This window comes from Pristiophorus japonicus, chromosome 16 (genome assembly GCF_044704955.1).
Source record: "Pristiophorus japonicus isolate sPriJap1 chromosome 16, sPriJap1.hap1, whole genome shotgun sequence".
NCBI classification, from domain to species: domain Eukaryota; kingdom Metazoa; phylum Chordata; class Chondrichthyes; family Pristiophoridae; genus Pristiophorus; species Pristiophorus japonicus.
The window spans coordinates 125,138,701-125,163,062 of NC_091992.1; the positions used below are offsets into that span (position 1 = coordinate 125,138,701).

The 24,362-nt window shown below is 48.0% G+C and overlaps 1 protein-coding gene across 5 annotated transcripts in view; it reads right to left on the bottom strand.

Moving 5' to 3' along the window:
- aatkb (apoptosis-associated tyrosine kinase b) overlaps positions 1-24,362 on the bottom strand; it is a 497,277-nt gene that overhangs the window by 21,130 nt on the left and 451,785 nt on the right. For all 5 annotated transcript variants that reach the window (XM_070857818.1, XM_070857819.1, XM_070857817.1 and 2 more), the window contains 2 exons: positions 22,018-22,102; positions 15,308-15,429 (listed from right to left, as the gene is read on the bottom strand). In XM_070857818.1, the coding sequence (XP_070713919.1) occupies positions 15,308-15,429; positions 22,018-22,102 (207 nt within the window). The remainder of the gene's footprint in view (positions 1-15,307; positions 15,430-22,017; positions 22,103-24,362) is intronic.

The window sequence follows — 24,362 nt, forward strand, 5'->3', positions numbered from 1 at the left end:
CTCTCGGGCTGTAGGCAATGGCAGCAGGGTTGCATTGATTGGCCATTCCGGGTTACCCTGCAATGGTGTTGGTGGGCCACCTTCTTCGAGAGCTGCTGCAGCGATTGTGGCGACGGTACTCCTGTGATGGCGCTCGGGGTCGGGAATTCCCGGGTATTGACCCAGTGACTATGAAGGAGCGCCGACAACGTCCAAATCGGGAAGGAGCGTGGCTTGGAGGGGAACTTAGTGGTGATGGCGCTCCCCTGAGTGGTCCGCTGGGCAGGGCCACATTGTCCGCAGGCCCGACACGAGACTCCCAAAGCGAGCGCTCTACTCGGAACTCCGACACGGCAAGCGAGCCCCAGGTGGGCAGAGGAAACGTTTCAAAGGACATCCTGAGAGCCTCTTTGATAAAGTGCAACAGCCCCACCGACATCTGGGAGTCCCTGGCCAAAGACCGCCCTAAGTGGAGGAAGTGGATCCGGGAGGGCGCTGAGCACCTCGAGTCTCGTCGCCGAGAGCATGCAGAGATCAAGCGCAGACAGCGGAAGGAGCGTGCGGCAAACCAGTCCCACCCACCCTTTCCTTCAACCACTGTCTGTTCCACCTGTGACAGAGACGGTAATTCCCGCATTGGACTGTTCAGTCACCTGGGAACTCACTTTTAGAGTGGAAGCAAGTCTTCCTCGATTTCGAGGGACAGCCTATGATGATGATGACGATGCTGCTCTTGTCCTTCTCAGTGGTACAGTGCACAAGGGAGGGAAGTGATGTCCCAGTAACCTTGGTGAGTTGCTGCAGTGCCTCTTGTAGATAATACATACCGCAGCCCCAGTACACTGGTGCTGGAAGGGCTGGATATTGAATCTAGCGACAGAGGCATCTATCTAATAAGCTGCTCTGTCCTGGATTGTGTTGAGCTTCACGAGTGTTGCTGTGGCTGCACTCGTCCAGGTGAGTGGTAAGTATTCCATCACGCCCTGACCGCAACTTTGCAGATGGTGGACAGGCTTTGACGGGGTCAGGAACGGTAACAATTCACAAGTGCACCCAGTCTCTGCCCTACTCCTGTAGTCATGGTGTTGCTATGGCTGGTCCAGTTCAACTTCTGGTCAGTCGAGACCCCTCAAAGATGTTGGTGATGGTGGGGGTCTTGGTGATTCTGTTGGTAGCCATGGGGAGACGACTGGGCTCTCTCCTTTTTGAGATGGTCGTTGCCTGGCATTGTGTGGTATAAGTGTTACCTGCCACTTGTCAGCCCAAGTCTGGATGTTATCCAGGTCCTGCTGTAGGCTGGCATGGCTGGCTTCATTATCGGAGAAGCGGTGAATGGAGCTGAACGCTGTGGAATCGCTGGCAAACAGTTCCACTCCTGGCCTCATGACAAAGGGCAGGTCGGAACACAGGAGAGGGCTCTGAGCTAGTTAGAGTGGGTGAGAGCTCAGATGAACAGGACCCCAAGAAAGAATGCAAAAGGCAGGAGGCAACAGAGCAGAGTAGCACTGGGGTAAGTGTAAACCACAAGGTGATAGGAAGGGACAATATGTATGAATATAAAGGGGCTGCAGGAGGGGTCAAAACTAAAAATCATGGTTTAAAAACTAGTATTAAAACACTCTACCTAAGCGCACGCAGCATTCAAAATAAAGTAAATGAGTTGACGGCACAAATCATTAAGTCATGGCAGAAGAGCTCGGTCGCGTGTTATGCTCCTCCTGTACCATGTGGGAACTCAGGGCGACTCCAGTGTCCCTGACGACTACATGTGCGGGAAGTGCATCCACCTCCAGCTCCTGACGGTCCGCGTTGCGGAGTTGGAGCTGAGGGTGGATTCACTCTGGAGCATCCACGATGCTGAGAATGACGTGAGTAGCACTTGTAACGAGTTGGTCATACCACAAGAGAAGGGTTCACAGCCAGATAGGGAATGGATTCCAGCAGGAAGAGCAGTGCAAGGAAGGTAGTGCAAGGGTTCCCTGTGGTCATCCCCCTGCAAAACAGATACACTGCTTTGAGTACTGTTGAGGGAGATGACTCATCAGGGGAGGGCAGCAGCAGCCAAGTTCATGGCACCGTGGCTGGCTCTGTTGCACAGGAGGGCAGGAAAAAGAGTGGGAGAGCGATAGTGATAGGGGATTCAATTGTTAGGGGAATAGATAGGCATTTCTGCGGCCGCAACCGAGACTCCAGGATAGTATGTTGCCTCCCTGGTGCAAAGGTCAAGGATGTCTCGGAGCGGGTGCAGGACATTCTAAAAAGGGAGGGAGAACAGCCAGTTGTAGTGGTGCACATTGGTACCAACGACATAGGTAAAACAAGGGATGAGGTCCTACGAAACGAATTTAAGGAGCTAGGAGCTAAATTAAAAAGTAGGACCTCAAAAGTAGTAATCTCGGGATTGCTACCAGTGCCACGTGCTAGTCAGAGTAGGAATCGCAGGATAGCGCAGATGAATACGTGACTTGAGCAGTGGTGCAGCAGGGAGGGATTCAAATTCCTGGGGCATTGGAACCGGTTCTGGGGGAGGTGGGACCAGTACAAACCGGACGGTCTGCACCTGGGCAGGACCGGAACCAATGTCCTAGGGGAAGTGTTTGCTAGTGCTGTTGGGGAGGAGTTAAACTAATATGGCAGGGGAATGGGAACCAATGGAGGGAGACAGAGGGAAACAAAAAGGAGACAAAAGCAAAAAACAGAAAGGAGATGAGAAAAAGTGGAGGGCAGAGAAACGCAAGACAAAGAACAAAAAGGGCCACTTGTACAACAAAATTCTAAAAGGACAAAGGGTATTAAAAAAACAAGCCTGAAGGCTTTGTGTCTTAATGCAAGGAGTATCCGTAATAAGGTGGATGAATTAACTGTGCAAATAGATGTTAACAAATATGATGTGATTGGGATTATGGAGACGTGGCTCTAGGATGATCAGGGCTGGGAACTCAACATCCAGGGGTATTCAACATTCAGGAAGGATAGAATAAAAGGAAAAGGAGGTGGGGTAGCATTGCTGGTTAAAGAGGAGATTAATACAATAGTTAGGAATGACATTGGCTTGAATGATGTGGAATCTATATGGGTAGAGCTGCAGAACACCAAAGGGCAAAAAACGTTAGTGGGAGTTGTGTACAGACCTCCAAACAGTAGTAGTGATGTTGGGGAGGGCATCAAACAAGAAATTATGGGTGCATGCAATAAGGGTGCAGCAGTTATAATGGGTGACTTTAATATGCACATTGATTGGGCTAACCAAACTGGAAGCAATACGGTGGAGGAGGATTTCCTGGAGTGCATAAGGGATGGTTTTCTCGACCAATATGTCGAGGAACCAACTAGGGGAGAGGCCATCTTAGACTGGGTGTTGTGTAATGAGAGAGGATTAATTAGCAATCTCGTTGTGCGAGGCCCCTTGGGGAAGAGTGACCATAATATGGTGGAATTCTGCATTAGGATGGAGAATGAAACAGTTAATTCAGAGACCATGGTCCAGAACTTAAAGAAGGGTAACTTTGAAGGTATGAGGCGTGAATTGGCTAGGATTGATTGGCGAATGATACTTGAGGGGTTGACTGTGGATGGGCAATGGCAGACATTTAGAGACCGCATGGATGAACTACAACAATTGTACATTCCTGTCTGGCGTAAAAATAAAAAAGGGAAGGTGGCTCAACCGTGGCTATCAAGGGAAATCAGGGATAGTATTAAAGTCAAGGAAGTGGCATACAAATTGGCCAAAAATAGCAGCGAACACGGAGACTGGGAGAAATTTAGAACTCAGCAGAGGAGGACAAAGGGTTTGATTAGGACAGGGAAAATGGAGTACGAGAAGAAGCTTGCAGGGAACATTAAGACGGATTGCAAAAGTTTCTATAGGTATGTAAAGAGAAAAAGGTTAGTAAAGACAAATGTAGGTCCCCTGCAGTCAGAATCAGGGGAAGTCATAACGGGGAACAAAGAAATGGCGGACCAATTGAACAAGTACTTTGGTTCAGTATTCACTAAGGAGGACACTAACAACATTCCGGATATAAGGGTCAGAGGGTCTAGTAAGGAGGAGGAACTGAGGGAAATCCTTATTAGTCGGGAAATTGTGTTGGGGAAATTGATGGGATTGAAGGCCGATAAATCTCCAGGGCCTGATGGACTGCATCCCAGAGTACTTAAGGAGGTGGCCTTGGAAATAGCGGATGCATTGACAGTCATTTTCCAACATTCCATTGACTCTGGATCAGTTCCTATCGAGTGGAGGATAGCCAATGTAACCCCACTTTTTAAAAAAGGAGGGAGAGAGAAAACAGGGAATTATAGACCGGTCAGCCTGACATCAGTAGTGGGTAAGATGATGGAATCAATTATTAAGGATGTCATAGCAGCGCATTTGGAAAGAGGTGACATGATAGGTCCAAGTCAGCATGGATTTGTGAAAGGGAAATCATGCTTGACAAATCTTCTGGAATTTTTTGAGGATGTTTCCAGTAGAGTGGACAAGGGAGAACCATTTGATGTGGTATATTGGACTTTCAGAAGGCTTTCGACAAGGTCCCACACAAGAGATTAATGTGCAAAGTTAAAGCACATGGGATTGGGGGTAGTGTGCTGACGTGGATTGAGAAATGGTTGTCCGACAGGAAGCAAAGAGTAGGAGTAAATGGGTACTTTTCAGAATGGCAGACGGTGAGTAGTGGGGTACCGCAAGGTTCTGTACTGGGGCCCCAGCTGTTTACATTGTATATTAATGATTTAGACGAGGGGATTAAATGTAGTATCTCCAAATTTGCAGATGACACTAAGTTAGGTGGCAGTGTGAGCTGCGAGGAGGATGCTATGAGGCTGCAGAACGACTTGGATAGGTTAGGTGAGTGGGCAAATGCATGGCAGATGAAGTATAATGTGGATGAATGTGAGGTTGTCCACTTTGGTGGTAAAAACAGAGAGACAGGCTATTATCTGAATGGTGACAGATTAGGAAAAAGGGAGGTGCAACGAGATCTGGGTGTCATGGTACATCAGTCATTGAAGGTTGGCATGCAGGTACAGCAGGCGGTTAAGAAAGCAAATGGCATGTTGGCCTTCATAGCGAGGGGATTTGAGTACAGGGGCAGGGACTACAGTTGTACAGGGCCTTGGTGAGGTCACACCTGGAGTATTGTGTACAGTTTTGGTCTCCTAACCTGAGGAAGGACATTCTTGTTATTGAGGGAGTGCAGCGAAGGTTCACCAGACTGATTTACGGGATGGCGGGACTGACCTATCAAGAAAGACTAAATCAACTGGGCTTGTATTCACTAGAGTTCAGAAGAATGAGAGGGGACCTTATAGAAACGTTTAAAATTCTGATGGGTTTAGACAGGTTAGATGCAGGAAGAATGTTCACAATGTTGGGGAAGTCCAGAACCAGGGGTCACAGTGTAAGGATAAGGGGTAAGCCATTTAGGACCGAGATGAGGAGAAACTTCTTCACCCAGAGAGTGGTGAACCTATGGAATTCTCTACCACAGAAAGTTGTTGAGGCCAATTCACTAAATATATTCAAAAAGGCGTTAGATGTAGTCCTTACTACTAGGGGGATCAAGGGGTATGGCAAGAAAGTAGGAATGGGGTACTGAAGTTGCATGTTCAGCCATGAACTCATTGAATGGCGGTGCAGGCTAGAAGGGCCGAGTGGCCTACTCCTGCACCTATTTTCTATGTTTCTAAATGGGTATGATTTGGTGGCCATTACAGAAACATGGTTGCAGGGTGGCCAAGACTGGCAATTAAACATACAGGTGTATCTGACAATTCGGAAAGATAGACAAGAAGGGGAAGGAGGTGGGGTAGCTCTGTTAATAAAGGAAGATATCAGGGCAGTTGTGAGAGACAATATTGACTCTAATGAACAAAATGTTGAATCATTGTGGGTGGAGATTAGAGATAGTAAGGGGAAAAAGTCACTGGTGGGCGTAGTTTATAGGCCCCCAAATAATAACTTCACGGTGGGGCAGGCAATTATCAAGGGAATAATGGAGGCATGTGAGAAAGAAACGGCAGTAATCATGGGGGATTTTAATCTACATATCGATTGGTCAAATCAAATCGCACGGGGTAGCCTTGAGGAGGAATTCATAGAATGCATACGGGATTGTTTCTGAGAACACTATGTTACAGATCTTAGATCTGGTCCTGTGTAATGAGACAGGAATAATAAACGATCTCCTAGTAAAAGATCCTCTCGGAATGAGTGATCACAGTATGGTTGAATTTGTAATACAGATTGAGGGCGAGGAAGTAGTATCTCAAACGAGCATACTATGCTTAAACAAAGGGGACTACAGTGGGATGAGGGCAGAGTTGGCTAAAGTAGACTGGGAACACAGACTAAACGGTGGCACAATTGAGGAACAGTGGAGGACTTTTAAGGAGCTCTTTCATAGTGCTCAACAAAAATATATTCCAGTGTAAAAGAAGGGCGGTAAGAGAAGGTATAACCAGCCGTGGATAACCAAGGAAATAAAGGAGAGTATCAAATTAAAAACCAATGCGTATAAGGTGGCCAAGGTTAGTGGGAAAATAGAACATTGGTAAAATTTTAAACGACAGCAAAGAATGACTAAGAAAGCAATAAAGAAAGGAAAGATAGATTACGAAAGTAAACTTGCGCAAAACATAAAAACAGATAGTAAAAGCTTTTACCGATATATAAAACGGAAAAGAGTGACTAAAGTAAATGTTGGTCCCTTAGAAGATGAGAAGGGGGATTTAATAATGGGAAATGTGGAAATGGCTGAGACCTTAAATAATTATTTTGCTTCGGTCTTCACAGTGGAAGACACAAAAACCATGCCAAAAATTGCTGGTCACAGGAATGTGGGAAGGGAGGACATCGAGACAATCACTATCACTAGGGGGGTAGTGCTGGACAGGCAAATGGGACTCAAGGTAGACAAGTCCCCTGGTCCTGATGAAATGCATCCCAGGGTATTAAAAGAGATGGCGGAAGTTACCATGGGGAGGTACCAGCGGATTGGAAAGCAGCTAATGTAATGTCTCTGTTTAAAAAAGGGGGCAGACAAAAGGCAGGTAACTATAGGCCAGTTAGTTTAACATCTGTAGTGGGGAATGCTTGAAGCTATCATTAAGGAAGAAATAGCGGGACATCTAGATAGGAATAGTGCAATCAAGCAGACGCAACATGGATTCATGAAGGGGAAATCATGTTTAACTAATTTACTGGAATTCTTTGAGGATATAATGAGCATGGTGGATAGAGGTGTACCAATGGATGTGGTGTATTTAGATTTCCAAAAGGCATTCGATAAGGTGCCACACAAAAGGTTACTGCAGAAGATAAAGGTACGCGGAGTCAGAGGAAATGTATTAGCATGGATAGAGAATTGGCTGGCGAACAGAAAGCAGAGAGTCGGGATAAATGGGTCCTTTTCGGGTTGGAAATCGATGGTTAGTGGTGTGCCACAGGGATCGGTGCTGGGACCACAACTGTTTACAATATACATAGATGACCTGGAAGAGGGGACAGAGTGTAGTGTAACAAAATTTGCAGATGACACAAAGATTAGTGGGAAAGCGGGTTGTGTAGAGGACACACAGAGGCTGCAAAGAGATTTAGATAGATTAAACGAATGGGTTAAGGTTTGGCAGATGGAATACAATGTCGGAAAGTATAAGGTCATCCACCTTGGAAAAAAAAACAGTAAAAGGGAATATTATTTGAATGGGGAGAAATTACAACATGCTGCGGTGCAGAGGGACCTGGGGGTCCTTGTGCATGAAACTCTTTTGAGTTTACCTGAAAATAAACATAAACATTAAAACCATGCCACCCGCCTGGGTGACACAGCAGACATTTTCAAGGCCCCCTTTTTTTTTTCTTTTTTTTGTGGTTTTTTTGGGGCGCTAAAATCAAATTTTTCCAGTGCCCCCTATAAAAGGGGAAGGGGACACTAAAAGCACCGGCAGTGAAAACAAATTAAACTTTAAAACGTAAAATCAAATTAAAATTTGGTTGCCGGGCGTGATGATGCACTCCAGTCCCTCCGGTGCCCACCTCTCGCGGAAGGCCGTGAGCGTACCGGTGGACACCGCGTGCTCCATCTCCAAGGACACCCTGGACCGGATGTAAGAGCGGAAGAGAGGCAGGCCGTCAGGTTGAACGACCCCCTCGACCGCTCCTTGTGCATGAATCCCAAAAAGTTAGTTTGCAGGTGCAGCAGGCAATCAGGAAGGCGAATGGAATGTTGGCCTTCATTGCGAGAGGGATGGAGTACAAAAGCAGGGAGGTCCTGCTGCAACTGTACAGGGTATTGGTGAGGCCGCATCTGGAGTACTGCGTGCAGTTTTGGTCATCTTACTTAAGGATATACTAGCTTTGGAGGGGGTACAGAGACGATTCACTCTGCTGATTCCGGAGATGAGGGGGTCACCTTATGATGATAGATTGAGTAGACTGGGTCTTTACTCATTGGAGTTCAGAAGGATGAGGGATGATCTAAATAGAAACATTTAAAATAATGAAAGGGATAGACAAGATAGAGGCAGAGAGGTTGTTTCCACTGGTCGGGGAGATTAGAACTAGGGGGCACAGCCTCAAAATACGGGGGAGCCAATTTAAAACCAAGTTGAGAGGGAATTTCTTCTCCCAGAGGGTTGTGAATCTGTGGAATTCTCTGCCCAAGGAAGCAGTTGAGGCTAGCTCATTGAATGTATTCAAGTCACAGATAGATAGATTTTTTACCAATAAGAGAATTAAGGGTTACGGGGAGCGGGCGGGTAAGTGGAGCTGAGTCCACGGCCAGATCAGCCATGATCTTGTTGAATGGTGGAGCAGGCTCGAGGGGCTAGATGGCCCACTCCTGTTCCTAATTCTTATGTTCTTATGTTATGAAGCAGCTGAAGATGGTTGGGCTGAGGACTCTTGCCTGAGGAACTCCTGCAGCGATGTCCTGGGCTGCAATGACCGGACTCCACCAACCGCGACCATAGGCCTTTGTGTCCAGTATGACTCCAGCCGCTGGACGGCGTTCCCTCTGATTTCCACTGACCTCGGTCTTGCGGGGGTTCCTTGGTGCCACACTCGGTCCCATGTTGCCGTGCTGTCGATGCCAGCTGCTCTTTCTCCACCTACTACGTGCAGTGCATTTAGCTGCCAGAAATCTAGCCATTTTGCATTAAAAAAAGTCCCAGAGGTGGTGAAAATGTTTGGTGGACCTGGCCAAAAAAAAACAAATGACTTGCCCTGGCCACAGATAACCGTGGGCATTAAACCAGGGGTGGTGACCAGTTACTTGGTGTCTCCTTTCACCTCATCACTGCTTTGGTGGTCTCAGCATCTCCACTCTGATTTAAATAGTTAATGGCAATCCGTTAGGAGGATATGCTGGTCGGGTTAGAGAAAGTACGGAGGAGGGAGACTGGTGCGGAGCATAAACACCGGCACAGACCGCTTGGGTCAAACAGCCGGGTTCTGTGCTGTAAATTCTAGATCAAATCAATACATGGAACTATAAAGAATAGAAGGTTTTAAAGAATGTTACAAATTTATAGCTTCCTTTTTGCAAACACTGCTGTTTTTTGGTTGTTGAAAATATGAATTGGTTGAATTGTGTCGAGGCGGGGGTGTGGGGGGGAGGAGGAAGAAACAACTTAGAATCTTTGGGCCCAATTTTGGCCATGACTTGCATCAATTTTTTTGGAGTAAGTTGTTTTTTCTGGCGTAAGTTAAAAAATGCCATTTCCCCCCCAAAATTTGCTCCAGAGTAAGTAGGTTAGGTACGATTTTTTTTAGCTCAGTTTTTTTTTTCAAAAGGGGACGTTCCTAGCCACTTACGCCAGTTTTGGCCATTTATGCCACTTTGGCCAGCTAAAACTTACTGCAAACTGACTTCGGCCAGCGTATGTGGCCACCTCTGAAGACCCTGGTGGGGAGTTAAGAATTCGGTGCAGGTTAGTACATTTAAAGCACCAAGACTTACAAAGCACTAAACAAAGGTCAAAAAGTAATAAGCAATCAATCAATAACAAATAAAAAATAGAAGTCCTACCTTTATGCCAGAATCAATTTTTTTTTTTAAGTTCCCCCCACCCCATCAAAACACTCTTTCTCCCCCCCCCCCTTGCAAAAAACTCTCCTCCTCCCCCCCCTCCCCCCCACCTCCAATCAAAACTCTCCTCACTAAACAAAGCACAACGATCAATAAATAAAAAATAAAACTGAAGTCCTACCTCGGCCCGGGAACTCAGCGGGCCGGCTGGCCGGTGCGGGAGACCACTCGGCCGGGGGTAAGGTGCGGCGAAGATCGGGGCGTCCCTTCGGCCGGGGATAGGGGCTGCGAGCATTGGGTCCTGCTCACAGCCCGCAGGACACGCTGGGAGGGTGAGGAGCATGCGCGCAGACTCCACTGCGCATGCGCGCAGACTCCACTGCGCATGTGCGCAGCTGCCGACAATGTTGTCTGCGCTGGGCTGTTGCTCCGCCTCCCACTTCACTATCTACGCCACGCTGGGACACCGGAGACTCGGCAGAGCGGGCAGGATGGGGCCACTTTTTATCGGCGCCGTCTCCAGTGTGCAAAGTCGGCGCATTTAAGGTAAGTGTGCTGAAACAAGGGATTGGGGAAAATTGGGCCCATAGAATAGTTACAGCACGGAAGGAGGCCATTCGGCCCGTCGAGCCCGTGCCGGCTCTCTGAAAGAGCACTTCAGCCAGTCCCACTCCCCCCCCACCCCCACCCTTGCAACTTAAAGCTGCACTTGTCCATCATTTTCTTCTCTCGAGTTTTCTCACCCCCTCTCTTGAGGGTGGTATCTCATGCAGAGAGGATATTTCCACTCCTCGGGGAAACTAAAACTCGAGGGCATAGTCTCAGAATAAGGGGCTGCCCATTTAAAACTGAGACGAGGAGAAATTTCTTCTCTAAGGGTTGTAAATCTGTGGAATTCTCTGCCCCAGAGAGCTGTGGAGGCTGGGTCATTGAATATATTTACGGCAGAGAAAGACAGACTTTTGAGCGATAAGGGAATAAAGGGTTATGGGGAGCGGGCAGGGAAGTGGAGCTGAGTCCATGATCAGATCAGCCATGACCTTATTAAATGGCGGAGCAGGCTCGAGGGGCCAAATGGCCGACTCCTGCTCCTATTTTTTATGTTCTTATGCTGCTCTATGGCAACACGGCTGGTAGTACCTGTCTGATAACTGGGCTCGCTTTTATATTCGAGGCCAACTGCGTTGTCCTCACTGCTCCAGCAAGTACTGCGACATGGAACAGGTGGGATCTGAACCCTTCCTGGTCTGCGGAACATCGCACGGTGCAGTTAGTCCATGCGCCGGACCCAAGACTATCACTCGGTGACTTAAATATACTTCGAAAGTGCGTTCATTTTATCTCTAAATAAAATCACGGAACGGACTGAAGCACAAGTTAATACACGGAGACAACTGTGCCCCAAAAAAGGAGGAAAGGTTGGAAGGTTGCTTGGCAACAACACAGGCCTAATCACCGCAGTAGTGGCCAGGCAATTAACGCTCTCAAATCACCAGCAAAATGTTTCTATGTAACTGTGTAAGAGGTAAGGGCCCAACTGATGCTCTCTACGTACTAGCCTTCACTGTGCTCAGACTGCTGCCTTGGCATTTAGTTTTGGGCGGCAGGATATGAAACACAATACAGTGTTTACAGAGAATCCGTCCCTTGTTTTTTTAATATTTAATCATTGTCCTTTTACAGATTCATTCACAGCACACCAGCTGTGTCGAGGTGTCTTTGTGTGTGTGCACGTGGTACGCAAGGGACAGGAATTGCACTGTAACTATAATTAAACTAATACAGGAAAGCTCTTTATTTGCTAAGCTATTCTCGAAACAGCATCTCCAGTCTTAATATTCTCAATCTGTCCCTGCTTGCTGCATACGTATTCCTGCTTTAGGTTTCTTGAGCATCCCTGATGATAATCGCTCAACCATTGGTGGCCGTGCCTTCCGTTGCCTGGGCCCCAAGCTCTGGAACTCCCTGCCTAAACCTCTGCGTTTCTCCTTCCTCCTTCAAGACGCTGCTTAAAACCTACTTCTTTGATCAAGCTTTTGGTTACCTGCGCTAATTTCTATTTCTGTGGCTCAATGTCAAATTTGTACCTCGTAATATTCCCGTGAAGCACCTCGGGACGTTTCACTACGTTAAAGGCGCTATATAAATACAAGTTGTTGGTTCTCTTTCTCTCCTGATGTTTGCAATGTCTCTCTCACATAATCGCTATGTTCTTTAGCCACTTATCACAGGCACTGCCTTATCATTGGGTGCAAGATTACCAATGTTAAGAGACTTTTCCATAATGTTGTCACTGCAGCCCTGTAGGCGGAGCAGGCTCGAGGTGCCCACTCCTGCTCCGATTTATTATGCCCGTCAGCTGAGAGTAGCTATGGACATGGACAGGGCCCCTGTAATGGTCTCTTTCCTTTGGAGATAAAGGACTCCACCAGGATTACCATGCAGTGGCCCAGCTCACAACCAGGAAACCCAATCCACCAGCGACAGCACACGTCAAATGCCCAGTAAAGCTTGGATCCAAATTTGTCTCCCCAGTTTGAGAGTCAGACCCGACTGTTGGAGCCAATTAGCTAAGCTCAAGAAATAAAAGATTCACTCTTGTTTTCATTTCTTCCCCAACTCCCCAACCTTCAACTTCCATTTTTAAAGGCAAACTCGTGCTTCTCGAGGTGAATAGAACATTTTTTCTTTTGTGCCCATTGCCGACATCACGGACTGGATACTGCCTGTGTCCTAACTCGCACCATGCCCCGCTCACCCATCACCCCTGTGCTCGCTGACCTACACTGGCTCCCTGTTAAGCAACGCCTGGATTTCAAAATTCTCATCCTTATTTTCAAATCCCTCCGTGGCCTCGCTCCTCCCTATCTCTGTAATCTCCTCCAGCCTCACAACCCCTAGAGATGTCTGCGCTTCTCTAATTCTGCCCTGCTGAGCATCCCTGATTGTAATCGCTCAGCCTTTGGTGGCCGTGCCTTCTGTTGCCTAGGCCCTAAGCTCTGGAACTCCCTGCCTAAAACTCTCCGCCTCTCTTACCTCTCTTTCCTCCTTCAAGACGCTCCTTAAAACATAGCTCTTTGACCCAGCTTTTGGTCACTTGTGCTAATTTTTACTTATGTGGGTCAGTGTCAAATTTTATTCTCGTAATACTCCTGTGAAGCACCTTGGGCCGTTTCCCTACGTTAAAGGCGCTATATAAATGCAAGTTGTTGCCTCTCCGATTCTGCGCCATCAACCTGCGTTCATCCAAGTACGTAAGAAGTACAGTGTGCCATTTTCATTTCCAAACAAATCATCTTCATGGCAGCTTTGAATGAAATCGCCCCCCGTCAATAGGGCTTTGGCAGTGATAACAATGACCGATGCATTGGTTTACCATGTTGCTGTCGGGACGAGGGAGTTGTTTTTTTTAGCAATGTAAACATAGGAGGCCGGGCTTGAACATCATCTGCACGGGACACAAACTGCAGAAGTGCGAATTGTAAAAGCATCCAGAGAAAGGGCAGGCAACCTATTTATCTTCGAACCCATTGTGCATCCATTCCCTTGCGGCACCAGATTTATGGGGCGGCTGTGAGTTTAGTATCAAATCACAAGCACTAATTAATATTTGATTGCTGAAAGGTGATGTTTGAACTTTTCTTTGGTAACATGCTGAAAATACGACTCTCATTATCGATCATAGAGAGTAAAAAATATATAAATCGTTGAAGCTAAAGTTTGATACTTCATAAATAAATGAGTTGGTTCACAATGACTACCTGCTCTCTAGGACTCCGGTATGAACATTACACAAACAGAGCCAATTAAATTGCAAAAGAAATTTGGCCGTGATAGTGATTTATGGCCCAGTAATGGACATGCAGATCAGGCTGCATGATATGTTCTTCTCATCATCAAGATAGTTGAAATTTATCACACACTCCAAATATTTGCATAATTTATTTTGTACATTTGGAAATACAAATCACCGGTTTAAAGGAATCTCTGAGCGGATCTGCAGAATACAGAGTTTATCTTACTCAAACCATTACACCTCATGTACGAGATACCCAGACGTGTTCTATTGTGCACTACCTCAGCATTATTTTCAGCCTGATTGCTTCCTGACAAGTCACAGAATGCATTCCAAGCTACAAGGTGTTAAACCGACATCTGCTCCAGTGGACGGCTAACAATCATCCCTCAACCGGCACCACGAACAGCAGGTTAACCTGGTCCTCCGTTCCACTGCCGTTTGTGGCATCCTGCAGAGTACAATGGGCCTCCCCAACGCCCACGTAACAGGAGCGGGAGTTGGCCATTCAGTCCCTTGCGCCTGCCCCACACCATTCCATTAGATCTGTAACCTCAGCTCCGCTTATCTACATCCCATCACACTCTTACCCAGCAACCAAAAATAAGATCAGCCGGTCTCAGTTTTGAGATCAGATGTTTGGTAGACACGGTTATCGCCGGGGGGGGGCGGGGGTGAAACGGAGCAATGCGCGGACAACACTTCAAAAGTAAATGCGTTGGGCTGTGAAGTGCCTTGGGATAGCCCGAGAATGCAAACGCTGCTACAATCGCCTGCGTGAACCGAGTGGCCAGTTAATGGCAGCGAGTCCAACGCACAAAATGGCTGCCAACAAGGTGGCAGCAAACAGGCAGTCACACCGAGAGAAGACACAAGAATGGTTGTGGTGGGGGCACGAAACGCTGCAGTGATGCATTATTATTCCAACTACAATTACAGGGAGTTTTGCTCGGCACCTGATTGTATCACTGACTTAAGAGTGCCGACTGACGAGTTGTCAAGAACGTTCCCCGGAATTATTTTTGTGCCGCGCGGCCCATTCAAATGTCCGCGCACGCACGGGTTTTTATCCCCCCCCCCCAATTTAAAAGCCGGCTCAACCGGCTTCACGGGACCCTTGGAGTGCTGCCCGGCCACGCAGCTTAAAAGCAGCGTTGGTGGGAAAATGGTAAGTTCCTGTTTGAGTTCTCCTTACTGCATTGTGCGGGGCTGGGACCTGGGTCTCCTGGCTCCCCCCCGGCACCTCAGTCGCACACTCATCGAGTTCTTTCACAACTTCACGGGAGGCTTCTACAACTGTTCTCAGAATCCCTTCTGAGGAACTCGGACAAGAATTCAAGGAATCTTTGAGACATTTCTTCATCTTGGGGTGGGGGGGGGGGACCAAAATTCTTCAAAAATAAATACCAAAAATAAATGCACCAAAATGATTTCCATTTCTACGTCCTGCTCGCTGATGACTAAGATACTGACGCTGTCATTCTCACCACTTGCTCACCAGATATTACTAATCTTGGTCTGATCCACCACCAGCAGGTTCCCATGTACATCGTCAATGAGCTCAGGTGCAATCCAGCGCAGTGGAATCCAGAGCTGGTCAGGCGTTACAAAGTAATCTTTCTGTCAAAGATATTAGAAAGACAGTGTTGATAGCACGCTGCTCCCGTTGAACCCCACACCAATACTTTACAACAGTGACATTAAATGACAATGTCAGGTGCTTTCAATTAAACTTCATTAACTAAAGTTCACAAGTGACGGCAGGGGTTGGATTCTGCTGTTATTCACATCGCGACTGAATCGTGTTCATTCTGTTAGTTGCCGTTTGTTTCTGCTGATGTTAATAACCCTTCAACTAGGCTGGAGTTTAATATTCTGATATTTCAAATAACAATGTGTTGATATTTGATGTCTCCAAGATAAGAGGAGACTAATTAATGCCCCATTGCTGACTGCTCCGTTTTTGATCGGGGTGGAGGAGCGGTGAGAGATCGGGGCCCAGGAGCGGTGAGAGATCGGGGCGGAGGAGCAGTGAAAAATCGGGGCCCAGGAGCGGCGAGAGATCGGGGCCCAGGAGAGGCGAGGGTTCGGGGCCCAGGAGAGGCGAGGGTCCAGGGGCAGCCCACACTGCGATCTATGGATAGTAGGAGCATGTGTGTGCACTAGGTCCATACAGCAGAGCTTGGTCTCCAGTCGTCTTGGTTAACCCTTGCCACTGGACCAAGACCTAGCTCTGTCAAGCCCGTGTGGTGGCTCTTCCACCCTTCAATATGTAGTTCGGGACCTAGAATGTCAGGTCCCTCATTGAAACACCTGTGAATTCATCCCTTTTTGGTGTGGAAGCAAGTCATCCTTGATACGAGGGAGTGCCTAATACGATTAACTAAACTATTTCCTTTCCGTTTTTTGTAATATACAGGTTGAGCCTCCCTTATCTGGAACCCTCAGGACCTGGCCTGTTCTGGATAAGGGATTTTTCCGGACGAGGGATGGTCACGTTAAATTGGATGGTACAAGGTACTGAGCAAGGGGATATCGGGGCTGGCTGGCTTTGGGCTGGGAGTGCAGCAGAACGATCATGGGGGAGAGGGGGGGTGGGTCATGTCGTCAGGTCAGCGATTGCTGGAGTCGGCAGCGAGGAAGGACTTCAATTTGTTCATGTCGGAGCTCTACGCGTGCGCCACCCGGTGGCCGGGAATGGTTCTGGATGAGGTTGGTTCAACCTGTACTTTCAATTGGAAATTCAAAAACTGGGAAAAGCTAATTAGGATGACCGGGGTTGTACTTATTGTAGACATCACCAACAAGCAGGCAAAAAGGTCCACAATGGCGGCCAAAGAAATGTCAGGGAAGAACTTTCATCTTTAACTTTCCTCTTCATTGCTTTCTTTCAGCTCAAAGGGAATCAAGGGATATGAGGATCGGGCGGGAAAGTGGAGTTGAGGTCGAAGATCAGCCATGATCTTATTCAATGGCGGAGCGGGCTCGAGGGGCCGAATGGCCGACTCCTGCTCCTAATTCTTATGTTCTTCACTTTAGGAGATTTCGTTTTACTTTCTCGCATTTATTTCTTTTTTCTATATTTTATCTCACTTTTATCATTCCTCCCCCCCCCCTTAAGCTTTCTCAGGATTGTCCTGGTATTTCTTTGATCTCGCTTGTAGATGACACTGCGACAGCAGCCCTGTGGCAGGCATCACGTTCAATGATCGATAAAGCAACTGAAGTCTCGGCCTTGCTTTCTGCGCATGGCCCAGCAGGAAAGGGCAGAGGCCTAATGTGTGTACCAGCACTGGCACTGATAGGGGCTTCCCCAAGGTTCATATTCCCACAGCAGTCACACATTACAGTATGGTCACAGGTAGATGGCCAGTCTAAATCTAACAAGACTCGCATGGTGGATGGGCATATGTTTCTATAATAAGGTGCCCTTTTCTCCCCTCCTGTCCGAAAGGCTTACTTATGCTGGGATACAATTCCATGGGCACCGGCAGCTATCGAGCACCTCGCACAAGTGACCATTCTTCATGCGTGAACCAGGCAATTAGTATCAGTTGGACTATTTGCCTGTGGAGGGCATTAGAGGCAAGCTCGATCCTGTTCTCACCCAGTGCCCACCATGCACACTGGCGTCGATCCCGGCTTTGTGTGTAAAATGGGCGATGGCCTGTTTTACATCTCTCCCGATTTTGACTTCCATCAAAGTCCACTCTATCCAGCAGGTTTCGCTGGATAGCGGCCAAGGACCCTCGCTGAATTTTCTCCTCCCTAGCCCAAAGTACTGAGGCCACATATAGCACCCCCCAGCTCCTCCCCCACCACTGCCACTCTAACTGAGACCAACTAACTCAGGCAAAGATCCTCCAGGCAGGTGTATTTCTGTAACCTTATATTCCAGACACTTTGAGGCTGGCACTCCAGTGTAGTACTGAGGGCAGATGGGGCCTCGGTTTATCGTCTCATCCGAAAAACGGCACCTCCGACAGTGCTGAGGGAGTGCTGCACTGTCGGAGGTGCCGGCTTTCGAATGAGACGTGAAACTGAGGCCCTGTCTGCTCTCTCAGGTGGATGTAAAAGATCCCATGGCACTATTCGAAAAAGAGCTGGGGAATTACCCCCGGTGTTCTGGACAATATTTATCCCTCAACCAACATCACAAAAACAGATTATCTGGTCATTATCACATTGCTGTTTGTGGGAGCTTGCTGTGCGTAGATTGGCTGCCACGTTTCCTACATTACAACAGTGACTACACTCCTAAAAGTACTTCATTGGATATAAAGCGCTTTGGGATGTCTGGTGGTCGTGAAAGGCGCTACAGAAATGCAAGTCTGTCTTTTTTCTTTATGATACTAAGATATTATTTGGCACTTTGCCATAAGTGTTAACAGATAAATATATTGTCCACACTGTCCTCCACGCAAATGTACCAAGGTACCATTTCTGTAAGAGCCTAATTGTATTCACCTTACTGACACTTAGAGAACCAAAGTCTGTTCGTGCGCTCGTCCGCTCTCCTCAAGGATACTCAGCCCTGGTCACCTTATTTAAATTCAACGATTGTGACCAACCAACTAGAGCTGGGTACTAAAAAAGAACCATCATGCATCACAAAGCGCAACATCACACCCTCAGAGAATTAATTCCAATCAGAGAATCTTTGATAAACAATCGAACTTCTGACCTCAACAGACCATGGCATCGCAACTCGGTATTGTGTGACTGCTGTGGGAATGTGACCCTTGGGGAGGCCCCCCCCATTATTGCCAGCGCTGGTACGCTCCATTTAAATGAACCCCCTGCCCTTTCCTGCTGGGCGATGCGCAGGAAGCAAGGCTGCTTTATCGACCATTCAAGCAGACGCCTCGGCCATCTGTCAGCGAGGTGGTCAGAACAAAGAATTCCAGGGACAACGGAGAAAGCTAAGGAAATGATAAAAGTGAGATAAAATATCGCAAAGCAGCAAAGTAGGAAAGCAAATGTGGGAAATAAAAACCAAATTCCCCAAAGTGTTGAACGAGAGTAATGATGAGGAAAGTTAAAGGTGCAAGTCATTCTTTGAACATTTTTTAGGCCACTATTGTATTATTCTTAGCCCAATTTCCCTGTATATTGCTGATGACGATAATAAGGACAATCCATAGTAACTGCTGGCAACAGATCTTCTGAAATATGGTTTAAAGAAGAGTGAAGTATGTATTACTTTATCCTTTTTGCCGTCTGTGATCTCTCCATGTCCACACAAGATGTGTGAATCTGAAGGGTGGGCAGAGGTCCTGCTCTCAGACCCCCTCCCCCCCCCCCCCCGGACGTTGGGAGCACCGTCACCACACGGACAGCGACGGTTCAAGCAGAGGGCCCAGCGTCTCAGGGCGATGAGTACCCGTGCACACCAGTCACTCGGGAGGTGACTCTTCCTCCACTGTATTCTCCCTGCCCCCAGCACACGGAGACGGTTTTGGCTTGTGCTTCATCTCCCCTCATAATGGGGCGGATCAGATCGTGAATGTGTGCGAGCGGTCGAGAGCGAGCTGGCAAACCATTTTACATTTAAAAAAAAATGTATATTCGTTCACGGGACGTGGGCATCGCTGGCAAGGCCAGCATTTATTGCCCGTCCGTAATTACCCTTGAGCGGCTTGCTGGGCCATTTCAGAGGGCAGTTAAAAGTCAACCACATTACTGTGGGTCTGGAGTCACATATAGGCCCAGACGGCAACGGAAATAAAAATCGGGTGTTTTGAGATGGAAAACGGGCTGCTGACTGGTTATCACTGGTCTCTCACGATCACACAAAGTCCAGAGCTACCCCTAACGTGTCAGGGGCAGGGCCTCCTGGGGCCCACGAGCGGATATTTTATGAACAAAACTCTGCCGCTAAGGACAAGCTAAGTGGGCTTCTGTAATGTATTTGCTTCATGGGTTCTCCACTTAAGAATTCATAGCAACGCATTGCTATGAAGAACTAGTTGGTTTATTAACAAAGGTTTAACAATCACACTACACATTGCTAGTTCATCGCAACTGCGTACTTCATCGTGGATGACCTAGACCCAACTGGCTGGGGTTTTATTGAGTCTTGTGAACATCACGTGACTGGCTAAGCCACTCACAATGCAACAGCTCTACAAACCTGTGAGCATACTCGCAGGTGCATACATTGCAGCCTCTGTAAGGATATTTGGTTCAGTTTGACCGGTGGCAAACTGGACTGAAATGCGAGTAATAAAGAGGCGACTTTGGTCACCGTAACACTCTTGTAGCAAAACAGTCTGAGTGTCAAAGGCAGGGAATTTAGCAACCCCCCTCCCCGCCCCACCCCCATTTTAAAACAATTCTCCTGAAGTGGAGACTGAAAATAAAAATGAATGCTGGTAACCTAAAAATCCCGCAGCAGCACAATCAGTACATGAAAGGGAAAGACTTTTATCAATTGTTCTCGGGATATGGGCGACAGTGGCAGAGCCGGCGTTTACTGCCCATTCCTAGTTGCCATGAGATGGCGATGGTGTGCCTTCTGCTTGAACCGCTGCAGTCCCTGTGACGATGGTGCTCCCATGGGTGGTGCTAGTTTGTAGACACTGAGCAACTCTGTGAGCCCTCGAATAGGGCGTATAGTCACTGGCTAGGTTTAATGTATGCACGCGAGGATGCTCATAGGTTTGTAGAGCTGTTGGCGCCGGAGGGACTGGAGTGCATCATCACCCCCGGCAACCAAATTTTAATTTGATTTTATGTCTAAATCTTAATTTGTTTAATTTGCCAGTTTAAGCCAGGGGACACTGGTATAATTTGTGTTTCAATGACCTAAAACAAAACAAGAGGGCACTCGAAAAGTGTTTTGGAGTGTGCCCCCCGCCCCCTTTAATCAGGGGACACTTGATTTTCTGATTACAACAAAATAGTTGTAGAGCTGTTGAGCGGGCAGGTCGGAAGGCCTCCTCATAGGACTGCTCCTGGGCATGGCCAAGGTGGCCATTAACCGATCCAGGCAGTGGGCAGTCGTTCAGCCCGACTGCCTGCCTCTCTTCCACGGCTACGTTCGAGCCAGGGTGTCCCTGGAGATGGAGCACGCGGTGTCCACCGGTACACTCGCGGCCTTCCGCGAGAGGTGGGCGCCAGAGGGACTGGAGTGCATCATCACAGCTGGGAACACCATTTTAATTTAATTTGATTTGTCAAGATTCTCTTTAATGTTTCTTCGTTAATTTGTGTTTTTTTATGCCCTTGCAAAAGGGGGCACTTGAATTAACGTTGTAACAAATTAGTTGTAGAGCTGTTGCATTATGAGTGGCTTAGCCAGTCACGTGATGTTCACAAGACTCAATAAAACCCCAGTCAGTTGGGTCTAGGTCATCCACGATGAGGTATGCAGTTGTGAGCCTGGTGGATGAACTGGTAATGTGTGGTGTGATTGTTAAACCTTTGTTAATAAACCAACTAGTTCTTAATAGCAATGTGTTGCTATGAATTCTTAAGCAAAGAACCCTTGAAGCAAATACATTGCAGTAGGGATGGCAAGTTCTCCGCCCTGAAGGACTTTAGTGAACCCATTAACTTTTGACCACAAAATGGCAGCTTTTATGATGATTTTGTTCTCATGTAATTAGCATATTTATTACATTAAAAAGCCAACCATGGTGAGATTAAAACTTGGAATAAATAATGAATTTTTAGTGCAGTTGACTACACTACTATACTTGCCTTGAGATAGATCAGCTGTTTTGTATGACGTTTCACCAGGCCACTCCTGAAACCTTTGTCTCTCTTTCAGACGCTGATTAACTTGCTGTGTATGTCTGGCATTTTGCTGCTGTTAATTTTTAACAATCTCCCTTGAACTTTAAAAAAATTAAAGGTCACCTGTGGGATTCCTCGGCTAAGCGGGTGCTAAGACAACCTTTCCCAAAGACGCACTACCATCAGTACCAATCGATGGATGGAAAACTGTGGGCGTCGCTCCCGATTATGTGACACACCCTGGCTGCTCGCTGGGCCCCGTGGTGCCTGACAGAATTTACCCCATGCCGTCTCAGAGTTGGTTTCTCCTTGACAACAGTAAACAGGGGCAGAACACAATCTTATAACTCTCTGACATTTCTGAATTGCAAGTGCACCAATATATTACACAGTAATTAAAACATGCCTTATTATTAGATTGTGCTCAGCTCAAACGTGCATCCAATTCTTTACTCCTTAATCGTTTACCTTGTACTTATTGTAAGACAATCCATAGTCTCCAATTTTAACAGTCAGGTCTGCAGACAGGAGGCAGTTTCGCAGGGCCACGTCACTGAACAAAGGAGAATGACAGCTATTACTCTATGATATATGGGAGCAAATGGGTATCATTTAAATACTACTCCATTATAGGCAACTGTCTTCCTCTGCTGAGGGCCTTGCTAGGGTGAGGTTCTACAGGCATCAGACACCCACTTCACCCCAGAGGCCGTCAATCATACGAACAGGCGAAATGGAGGGGCAGGAAGTGACCAGCTGGTCCAACGCACCCGGTATCATTGCGTCTGAGCCCTGGACAATGCCCAGGTCAGCAGCCAAGTCTGACCCTGCCCGCGCAAGGTGTCCAACACGCTTGAAATTCCAGCTGGAAAGGCTGGGCAGCCATCAGGAGCAACGTTCCTGCTGTCCGGGGGTCCCCCGCAGCCCGGCTTTTCACACTCGCGGCGAACTCGGAACGGGTCGTTAACGGGACCGCGTGCCGCAAAAAGTAAAAACGGCTGGGGGGGGGGGGGGGGGGGACGGGGGGAAGCATTGATCAGGCACTGCCGCAGGAGCAGATGTAGATCTTGGTGGGAGACGCAGATATTCAAAGGAGAACTTTTGACGGCCAAAGTGGAGGAGGGTTCCCGGTGAACAGCGGCTGAACGTGGGTCAGTCGGTCCCAAGAGACGTTGATCGGGAGCCGGACCATTGGTTCCCACCCGGCCTTGTGGCACTGAGGCCAATCCCGACTGACTTCAGCCTTCCCGGCTCAGATCCGCTGCGCCAACACAGAGCAGGGACTGAAGCTGGGACCCTCTCGACTGCAGCCAATGAATAATGTAAACTCGCTGAAGCAGCAGGCAGCGCCTGAAACTATTGTTTTTACATTAAAAAAAAACATTCCAAGGGGCGTGAATTAAAAAAAATATGTATTTTACTTGTGGAATCCGCTTGATAGAAAAGCCTTGCCGGTCGCGTGCAATTCTGCCACTGCCTGGCGCAGCGCAGTGCTGCTCCCACATGCTGCGTCGCTGTGTCTGTAATTTCCCAGGCAGCAGAGGTCTGATCTGGCCCGCTGGTCGTGGGGAGAGGTTGCAGCTGGAGACTAGGTACCTCCCCAGGAGAATGGGCCTGGCCAATACTGCTCAGGCCAGCCCGGGCTGATCCCGTGCACCTCACCGCGACCAGACTGACGTGTGTCACTGGGGAGGAGGTGCTGGGCAGCGGTCCAGCCCAAAGGGTGCGGAGACGGGCGATATTACAGAGGTGGAACCGGCCGGTCTTGCTGCGGACCGTAAAAGAGTGGCAGCCGAAGGGACATTAAAACAGGAACACCTGGGAGCCCCTGGCCAAAGACCGCCCCGAGCGGAGGACGTGCATCCGGGAGGGCGCCGAGCACCTCGAGTCTCATCGCCGAGAGCATGCAGAAACCAAGCGCAGGCAGCGGAAAGAGCGTGCGGCAAACCAGTCCCACCCACCCCTTCCCTCAACGACTATCTGTCCCACCTGTGATACGGACTGTGCTTCTCGTATTGGACTGTTCAGTCACCTAAGGACTCATTTTAAGAGTGGAAGCAAGTCTTCCTCGATTCCGAGGGACTGCCGATGATGATGAAAACAGGAACCATGATGTTCACAGCACAGCAGGAGGCCATGGAGCCCCTCTGGTCTTGCTGGCTCTTTGCTGAACTAATCCCACTGCTGTACCCTCTCCCCATAGTGTTGTATCTTCCCTTAAAAGATGCCATTGTCTCTAAGGCAATCAAAACATTCCGTGACAATTGATCATTGCAAAGTTATTTTTATTTTACACACAACACACGCCATTGCAACTATCCCGAGCGCATTTACCAGATAACTTCTAATCAGGCGAGAGGAAGCAAAAAAAAAAACGGTCACAGTGGGTAACCTCTGGAGCGAAGCCACGTGCAAAGCTGAGCAGCAAGTCGCCTGACTGGAGAAGCTGCCACTGATTAACCCGTGTGACAGTGAGACAGCGAGCGAGCTTGGAGCCCGGCCGGACAAGCAGTGAATGATCACCCTCCGCAACAAAATCACTGATGCTGGAGTCACCAGCTTCACTCTGTCAGCATCAGGATATTGTTGCTGGGGATGAACAGGAAACGATGATCTCCACGGCAGGACAGATTGAAAGGAAAGATGCGTGGTCCGAGGGTGTGGGGGGTGGGATAGAGGGTGGGGGGGGGGTTCAGGTTCGACAAATTATCGCTCACAGCTAAAGTATGGCCACCAACGGGTACAAAGTCAAATGGCAGAAGAATAAAGCAGAGAAAAAAGGACTATGTAAAAGGAGACAAAAGCAGTCATTA